The 9,999-nt window shown below is 38.2% G+C and overlaps 1 protein-coding gene across 9 annotated transcripts in view; it reads right to left on the reverse strand.

The window, feature by feature from the left end:
- Nucleotides 1-288: 288 nt before the first annotated feature.
- Nucleotides 289-9,999, reverse strand: part of mcf2l2 (MCF.2 cell line derived transforming sequence-like 2) — a 143,554-nt gene continuing 133,843 nt past the window's right edge. For 5 of the 9 annotated variants that reach the window (XM_037981140.1, XM_037981145.1, XM_037981144.1 and 2 more), the window contains one exon: nucleotides 291-1,857. In XM_037981140.1, the coding sequence (XP_037837068.1) occupies nucleotides 1,650-1,857 (208 nt within the window). In that variant the 3' untranslated portion in view covers nucleotides 291-1,649. Of the gene's footprint in view, nucleotides 1,858-3,779; nucleotides 9,220-9,784; nucleotides 9,917-9,999 lie in introns of those variants that run through there. The other 4 variants (XM_037981142.1, XM_037981149.1, XM_037981148.1 and 1 more) reach the window with 4 other exon arrangements.

Here is a 9,999-nt window from a genome sequence, read left to right on the forward strand (position 1 = left end):
TCTTTATGTTGATTTTTAATTTCATGTACTGATGTCATGACAATGATCTGGGGATAATCGGTTCTTACCGTTCCACGTTCCCAACTTGGTCGTTATGTGCATTGTTTTGTCAGCCATGATGGTCTTGGTGATCCTCAGAATCCGGATCTGAAGAGTTTTCATCCTGGTCCTGGAGGGCCACTATCCTGCATATTTTAATTGTTTCTTTGCTTTAACACACCTGATTTAAAAAAAATGAATAATTAACAAGTTTCTGCAGAACTTGAAGTCCTGCTGAAAAGCAGGGAAACATCTAAACCTTGCAGGATAGTGGCCCTCCAGGACCAGGATTACACACCACTGCTCTACACCAACAACTGTAGAACCCAACTGCCACCTAGTGATGTTTGCTGACGACACAGTTCTTCTGTCACTTCTGTCTGACTCTACATAGCACCATAAACCAGCTCTGCAGCAGTTTGTCAAGTAGTGTGACCACTTCCAGCTAGAGCTTGATGTCAGCAAAACAAAGGAGATGGTGGTGACCTTCTTCAGCAGATAAAGGGAGCTGGCTGCTTTGGCCACCTTTCAAATTGTGTTGAAAAGTACAAATACCTGGAGACCATAAGATAAGATGAGAACTTTATTGATCCCACAGGAAATTGTTGTGCCAGAGATACAATACAAAAGAACATGCATAAGGAATCACACAAAACCTCCTCAGGAAACTGAACTACTTCTCAGTCAGTAACACGTTTTCATGACCTTTTACTACACTTTCATTAAAATTGTCATGTCCTTTTACATTAACTGCTGGTTCCACATCATCAACTTGCAGGACAGGAACCTTCTACACAGGGTATTTTCCAAAATCATTAGATCTTCTGCTTGCTCTCTGTCCATTGTGTATGAGAAGCAGGTTTGCACTCTAGCTGGCCAGATAGTATAGGAATTGTCTAATGCTCTTTTCTCAGCTTTTAAGCGACTGTCATCTGGTCACAGGCTTTGTTGTCTGCCTGCAGGACTCAGAGGAGTAAGGTGACCTGTGTCTCTCTGGCTGTTTTCCTGACCTCTTCAACTATTGAAACCCTCTTAGGACTCTTAAACCCTCATAAGCAGCTCACCCAACTGGGAAACATCTCAATCTGCTTGCTCACTGATTTGCATTGTTTCTATTGTTACTTTATCAGGTTACTTTATTTAATGTTGTCAACTTATTATCTGGTGACTTAATCTGCTTAATGCACAGCCTTAGTACTGTACATTGTTTAATCTGCACATTATTTACTGTAAATAGTAAATATACTGCACCTTATTTTATTTATTGGGTACACTATGAAACCTGTGTAACCTCCTATATCTGCTGCCTCCCGCACCCCATTAAGATCCCCTCATTTACTTTTATATTAATTTAAAAATCATTTCGCTTTATCAGAACTTAGTTAATTTCTTGCTCCTTTATACAATTCTACTTTCTTTTGTTGGTGACAGGCAGTTTTTTAACCCACGTGCAGAATCAGAGTTGGAGACTGAGGCAAACACAAGAATCTTTATTTACAGGGTAAGAATTTGCAAAGAGAGTGTCTCTATGCCTGTTTCTGGAAGAGAGACAAGAAAGGAGGGAAACTGAATGAAGACAGATGAAAAATGGAAATAAAAGGATCATGCGCTTACTGTTGCATGGAGAAAGTTAGTCTTGGGAGGGGGTAGGCCAGCAATTTACAGAGGAATAGTGCATTTGCTGGGAACCTGGACGTGGTCCTGGAGGACTTGTGAAAGTATGGCAAGAGGCTGATCTGAGAGCGGGCAGGTGGGTGGTTGCGGAGGTTGTTGGAGCTGTGGTGGATGTCAGGGTGGATAATGATTTCCAGGAAGACACTGTAACAAAAGGTTCTGGTTTTGTGATTCGGACCCAGAGTGACTGAGCATCAGGCAAATAAGGACCATCCAGCAGCTCCTTAAATCCTTTACAGTTAACGAGTTGATTGCAATCAGGTAACCATGCCCAGCAGGAGTCCTCTGTAACAAGTCTCACAAGCACACAACCACACTCATAGGATTCTGACAGTTGAGTTATTAGGATTTTTAAAATTTTTACTTTTTTCATTTTATTTCATTTTTATTCTTTGTCGTGTTGCTCTGTGTTTCCTCGGTTGCGCCTAAGGGATAAACTTAGTTGTTTGAATTTCAATCGCATGTGATATTGTGAGATCTTGCAAGATGGGATAGCAGCCAGAATTTGGGTTGAAGATGGTTCTACTACTACCACACAAAATTTAACTCAGTAAGAGACAAGATGTTACCTCCTCATGGGCCCATCATCTGCAAGAAGGACAGTTGAGGTCTGATCCCATATACGCTGGGCAGCAGGCAAGAGAGAGTCCCTCCCATGTCAATTCTCAGTGGCATAAACTAGCTCTAGGGACATTAAATGTCACGTCACTAGTGGTCAAAGAGCTTGTGTGTGAGGTTAAATGATACCAACTAGATATAATTCGGCTCACCTTTACCCACAGCTTGGGCTGTGGAACCCAACTCCTAGAGAGGGGCTGTCCAGAGTCTTTCATACTCTGGAGTTACCCAGGGAGAGAGCAACTTAAAACCTACTTTGGGTGTAGGGATGCTCACAAACCCCCGGCTGAGTGCCTTGGTGTTGGAGTTTTCCCTGGTGAATGAGAGGGTTATAGGCTTTGTGTTATCCATCAGCTGATTTCTAGTAATGTATTTTTAAATTGCAAATGACATAATAAACTTAGGTCATTGTGACAGGTCATTTATGATTTAAGCTTAACCCTCCATTTAGGAAGGAAGCTCCTTCCTTACCTTTCATCATCACCATGACCTAGTTTTTCTGTGGTTATATAGTTTTTCCTGAAACAGATCTTTTTATTGTATCTGTAAAATTATGTATTTGGTCTATGTTTATTAATCACAGCCACACCAGGTCTCTGAACAAAACTTAAAGCCGTCTTTCCTCTAACATTGACAGGATTATTTCATTTTGTTAACACATCTTTGTTGCGTCATCCTAATGACTGCTGGTGTCCAAATATGAGAAAATGGGTTACTGATTATTTTCTGTTTGCCAGTAATTTTATAGCTCCATTATTCTGATTATAAAATATTAAACCATGTAAAAGAAAATTTAAATACATTTTTAACCATAAAACAAAAATAGATTGTATTTTATGTAGCTGAATTGGGGCCAAATGTTTTGTTAATTTGAAAAAAGAAAATTTAATCGAAAACCTAAAACTTGAAATTAAAAGCTTGAGTTTTAGTGTAAAAAAGCTTACTTTGCTCAAAGCTTACTTTTTTCCAGCTTCATTTTTTTCCACTTTCAGCTCTATTTTTTACTTTCAGATCAGCTTTTACAGTTTCAGGCAATTGGCCCCGATTTAGCGCCATAGTATTTCATATGAATATTTTGTATTTTAAAACAAAAATCAAATAACCACTTTGTTTTTTATTTTTTGCTTTTGTTTTACAATACTGGTGAAAAAAATGCAATTACTTAAACATGCAGCAGGGACAGCATGTAGACAGTAGCCCAACCTACTTAAATGTCATCTACAGCAAAAATTCCACACACAACCATCTAAAACCTGGACTAGAAAAACTGCGCAAAGAACCTATTTCATTGTTAATTTAAACTTAAACATTACTCAGGTTCATCTCATTTTGGGTCAAAGTCACAAGGAGCCACCTGAGAGTAACTGAAGGGCCGCATGTGGTTCCAGAGCCGCAGGTGCGGATCCCTGGCTTTGGAACATAGGGATTTGCTTTGGCCTGAGAGGTTATCAACAAAATCTTGTAATCAATTCCTTATTTAACTGTGAGTGTGCAGACAATCTAAGACAGGAGGAATGTATTCTTTTCCTGGATTTAGTAATAACTCTGGCCTTCTACATAGATGTCTGACCCTATATGAAGAACTGTTTATAGATTGCCACTGGATATCATTTTACTAATTTTAGAGACATTCTTAAATTTCAACAAACTGGACTAAAATGAAAAACTGAAAGAGAAAAATGACAATGGTTGTAAAAATGTATTTTATTATAATGAAGATATGTGTATGTTAAAATAATGGATACAGCAAACAAATTTTTACATTCTATACATTTAAATGGCCAATAAACTGCAGCAGTGTTCAGTACAGAAGAAATATGTTCAGCAGAAAAATTCAGTTTTATTGAATCATGAAACATAAAACAATCATAAAACAATAAAATGAACACAGTGTTCAAGAGAAGTTTCCTATTTATAATCTGAAAATCAATCAAATTACCTCTGAGGAATTTCTTCTTTTACAGATAGAGATGAGTCAAAATAAACAATAGTTTATTATTACCTTCCATCTAGTCTTTCATCCAACCAACCACCCATCCATTATTCCACCCCTTTGATTATCCATCTATCCATCCAAAAAATGTATGATTTTAAATGTTTAGCATGGACATTTAAGGCTTCATAAATAATGTGTTGCAAAACTGATCCATTTGTCACACTGAGCAGAAAAAAATTATGTTCAAATCCATCAGTAATTTGTAAGGTTAGAAAACAATGAATCTGATTTCTGATTGAACATAATAAAACATCCAGTAAAACATGCAGAAATCAGTTCTAAGGAGCTATTTACATGTAAAACCTTGTCCAGACTGAGCTTTCTAACAATAAATAACCTGTTTGGGATATTTCTGTTTTTTCATTCAAACAGCTTGTATTTGAACATGTCCAATCTGTAGGTGTAGCAGGCAAGCAACAACTCAAAGTGTGAAATGGTCTCAACCAAATCTCATTATGTAAAAATGAGTGTGAGTTTATCTCTGGGACATGAAGCACAACACGTCACAGAAATAAATTTGTTTTTGAAAAACAGTAATGATCATTTCCTTTTAAAAGCCATCTGGCCCCTCTGTGTGCTTCTCACTGTGAATGGATTCAAGAAAAAAATGAAAAAAATGAAAAACACATTTCACTTGATTTATTTCTGACAAATCTTTTCTGCTGGGAAGTGGTTTAGCTATCTTTTAGCTGATAAAGGAATCTGTTTCAAAATGAGATTTTCTTCTATAGTGTGTCCCTGATGTAGTAAAATTTGTAAATGGTAAATCAGTCAACACATTTTATATGAAATGAGTCATTTACAGATTTGGTAATGCAAACACCATCACTTGTATTGACTCTGCAAACTGTGAATTTTAGTTTAACGACATTTTTTCCACAAAAATGTTTTTAAATACAATCATCAGTTCTGTTTGTGAATAAAGGAAAATGCTGCTTCAGGGAAACGCACAACTGTACATACACAACATAATTTTTGCACTGAATGCAGATAAACAACATCTGCAGATCAGACATGTAGAAAAAAAAAACATGTAAAAATCTGAAACTCAGAAAGAAGAGCACATGTTTGGGGTGGCTGTGAGTCAGTGGCTAGAGCAGTCATCTTCCAATGAGAGAGTTGGAGGTTTGATTCCTGGCAGGAGTCACATGTCGAGGTGGGCAAGACACTGACACTGGATGATCACTCTGCTATTACACAAAAGAATCAGAAAACATGTGGATGGTCTTTGTAGGGCCTTGATATGGGTCTTTAGGAGTGTATTAAGATCTCAGTAAGCTGCTCATTACATGTGATAGAGCTTCACAGGCTAATGATGGTTTTGAGAATTCACAAAACTTCCATGTCCAGATCATAGCGGTTATCATTGTGGTGGCAGCGTATTGGGGGCCTGGGTGGAGTGTGGTGGCAGTGTATGCATAACATGGTGCTTGTGATGTTGCATGACTTTTCTTTTAAGTATGAAATAACTAATTATAACTAAACATGTTAGAAAAAGGAATATATGACCAGAAACAGCAAGGTGAGAAGATGAGTCAGTAAGAATAAGCACCTGGAAAAAATATCTGACGTGTGTTTTTATTTTTTAACAAGGACAATGTCTCTTTCGTTTACATAGAGGGGGCCAGAAGGACAATTTCTGTTCTACACAATACCAGAACTAGGTGCATTTGATGAAGCCATGGCTTCACTTGAAAGACATTTTGCCCCCAAAGGTAATGTACTGGCTTGCACACCTGAATTTAATGATTTGGATGCGTGAGTGAATACTTTTGGCAATAAAGTGTATCTTAGTGCTGTAAAGGAGAAGTTATTGATGGAGGAGGAGGACTGAACAAAGCTCTAACTATTGCATGTCAAGTGGAAGCAGCACTTAAAAATACTACACTGCTGTCAGCTGTGAGTGTAGTCCCACCTGCACAGGCTATAAAGGCTGCAAGTGTTCTTTTTTAAGGGAAAAGAGTAGCGCAATCAGCTCAAACATGTGGACTTTCACCCCATGTTCATTATAAACAGGGAAGTCATAAAGAGCAACATAAGTACCTCAGATGTGGATCAGATAAACACCTGGCAAATGATAAAAACTGTTATGCTGCTATAATAAACTAATGACTGAAAAAGGGGACATTTTGCCGAAGTATGGGAATCACCTGTGACAGAAGTGGTTGTTCTTGAGTTAGCAGTACTGTGTGTTAATGATTTTAAGCTGATGGTTGCAGTATATGAGAAAATCTCATGTCAAATAAACACTAAAGTACCACAAGAAAACTCCCAAGTCCTGTAGTTAATTGTAGATACTGAAGCTTTTTTTTTAATCTATTTTATGCTTCATGCAACATTTTGCAGAAGGCATACTGGTAACCCATTGTTAAGCAAGTCAAATATACAAAAGGTAACCTACCTGTTATTTTCTGCCTATAAACTACAGCAGGAGTACTTAATCAAAACAAAGTTCCAGCAATATTCTTTATCTTGAAGTCTGGATCACCACTAGTGGGCCTGGACCTGATTAAAGCACTGCAGAACATCACTGGTGGAAAAGTGACCTTCAATAAAGAGGATGATGCAAAAGAAGCTGTTATTGATTCTGTTTCAGCCCAACATCTTGGATTTTTTAAAGGGTTCATTAATAAGGTTCAAGTAAACAACACAGTGTAGTCTTACTCCAAGCAGGCATTACTGAACCAGTGGACACGTTTGAATGGATGAGACTTCTAGTGGTGGCACGATAATGCAAATGAGACTTGAGGCTTTGTGTTGATCTCTGTGAACCCAATAAAAGTGTGATAATGGTCTAGTACTAGGTATATAGCAGAATCCTGATTACCTTCACACTGAAGCAGGTTGTTCTAAAATTGCAGTGATCCACCACATTCTAACGGGTAGTGTAGGTCATGGAGAGCATAGCAGGATCCTCATCCAGTGTGAAGCGGTCTTAGGCAAAAGTCATTTTAGGAAGTGTTAAGACCCTTTCACTACTACTTTTGTACTTAAAATTTCTGGATGTCAGTCAGTCATCAGATTTGAGCTATAACTAAGAATTTTTTTTCTTTATCAAACATTTCTAAAAGTCACTGATTCCTGATTTATGAAACAATCATGAATGTAGTTTTCAGTAAAGGTATTTCCTTTCCATTTCACTAATACATGATGTAAAATGTGACACATTTTTCTTCTTGCAGACTGGCTAATTTGTTAGACACTATGCTTTGATATCAGTTTCATTTGAGATCTGGAGCAGAAAGAGTTTGGATTTTGTGTCCTGTGTGCAAAGGCCCTGGAACCTTGTTGACATGCTCACATTTATATTCATGTTATTTTGGGGTCAGCTGCAGTCCAGTAAACACTTTCACACTCTGGTTTAATAAATGGCAGCAATGTACTGGATTGCAAGCTTTATGTTTGTAATAAATAAAGTTTGATTTACATTTTTCATTCAAAATTCAATTGAATCTTTGCTTTCTTGAGGTTCCTAAATGATGAATTGCAGAAATGTTTTTATTTTACTGTTCATGGTTTTACTGGCAGTCTTTGTTGTGTCTGAGGCACCATCTTTTGAATGTAACTTTTCATGTGTTGTTGTTGTAAATAGTCTAAGTGATCATAACATTCTGGGCCCCGGAGGACCATCGCAATGAGTATAGATGTCAGAATATCTCACACAGGCGTCAGGGTTGAGCAGATGTTGAAACCACAAAATATCCTTTAATTTTCAGAGCTCACTCTGCATGTTAATCTAAAAACCTACATTAAAGGCCTAGCATTCTTTAAGGGAATGCATATCACTCACCACCTTCTATGCCAAAGTTTTAGACAGAGTGTCTTATGTTGAGAAATGACAGGGTTTGAAGCCATTTTGGTCAAACCCTAAAAAGAAAGTTCAGCGCAAGTTAATGTGACATTATCAGATGTCACACTCGGAGTATGTGCTACAATTTTGTCAAATTCTTGCTCAATATCTGTAATATTTACTGAATTGTAGCTATGTTTGTGTTGGCTAAGGTTGATTAGCTGTAGTGGCCATCTTAAATTGGGTTGACTCCAAAGATTAATCAGTTGTAGAGATACGGCCAGTGATTACTTTCTGCAAGTTTCATTACAATTTGTCCAGTAGTTCATGAGGTATTTTAATAACAGTCAGACACACAAACACAGACATAAGCAAAAATGTTACTGTTTGCTTTTGCCTTTCTGTGGTGGATGGTAATAAAGTGTGCAAAGGATAAAAGGCTCAGAGTGAGGGAGAATATGAGTGAACTTGACTAAGAAACAAAAACACTCAAAGTTCTTTTAGAAACTGAGGCTTTCAGCCAGGCTGAAACTGCTGAAATAAGGCAAAAAAGGTAGACTCTTGTCTGAAAGTTTTCTTCTTCAGCATGTGGGTGTGGGTAGCAGCAAAAAGGGCAGCTTTGAAAACACTTTCCTTAAAGGTTATCCAGATCAGATAAAATATTAAAATTTGTAGGAATCCAACATTTTTACAGCATGTCCTCCGAGTAAATTACATTTTGCGTCCAGAATCCACAGTCATCAGTTCCTCACAGCTGTTTCTTCCTCCAATTAAACATAGAAAATGGCTTCCCAAATGTGCTCTTAGGTGAATTAAAATTCCATCTTTTTATTCCCAAGTCCTCCCTATCATCAGAAAGTCCAACACACAGAAACAACAGCAACTGAAGAACAAAAACAAGTGTAAAAGACATCCATAATTCTAAAGGTAGAAAAGTTACAGTTGAAAGACTCCTGTTAGAAGCTCTGATCCACATTTGGAATCAAAGATAAATGAACTATAGTAGTTTGCCATATTTGTTTGTAGTCCTGAGACATGTGTCCCCAGCTACAGGCATGGTCCGAGTTAGAGAGCACTGCTCCACATAGATCACTGAAGACATCTGGAAAAACAAGAAAGCGTTAAACCAGTCTCAGTTTGAAAGCAAAGCAAGTCACTGTCAGTAGCTCAGTGTTCATGTGAGGGGATGAACAACCTACACTGAATATAAATCACTGATACAAAGAAAAATCAAACAAATTAAAAGTCTAACATTTCTTGAAGGCATGCATATTTCCTACTACCTTTCATGCCCGAGCATTGGAGTAGGGTCATTATATGATGAGAAATGACTGAGTTGTAGCTGTTTTGATCAAATCTTGAAAATAACATTACGCCAACACATGCAAGCCAGATTTAGCCAGATGTCACACTTATGCCCCTTTTCCACTGGCTCTAAAGGTCCCGGCTCCACTCTACTCGGCTTGCTTTGCTCTCGTTTCCACTGGCATTTTTTTTAGGCCAGTCCCTGCTTTTTTGGTCCCTGCTTTGGAGTAGGGCCAGCCGGGGCTGGTCCTGCTTTTGTGGGCGGCGCAAGCTTAGCTCCTGTTCACTCATTGGTCATGGGTGTGGCCAGATGCAAGGATAAAGAGAGAAGAAAACAACGATAGACAACAGCGTTAGCTTACCCTGCAACGTTTATGCCATCTGTCCCCCAGCTGAAGGCGCTGTAAAGCCTGAAATCTCCGGCGGATAACAGTTGTCCTACTCTGAGCAACAATTGCGGCATCCAGAGCTTTTCTTCCACTGCGTCTCTCTTCCTGTCTCAGGAGAATCCACATAAGTTTAAAAAACAGGAACAACAAAGGGCCAACGCTGTCCGTAGCTCTTCTGTTGTTTCCAC

This window comes from Kryptolebias marmoratus, linkage group LG18 (assembly GCF_001649575.2).
Source record: "Kryptolebias marmoratus isolate JLee-2015 linkage group LG18, ASM164957v2, whole genome shotgun sequence".
Lineage (NCBI taxonomy): Eukaryota > Metazoa > Chordata > Actinopteri > Cyprinodontiformes > Rivulidae > Kryptolebias > Kryptolebias marmoratus.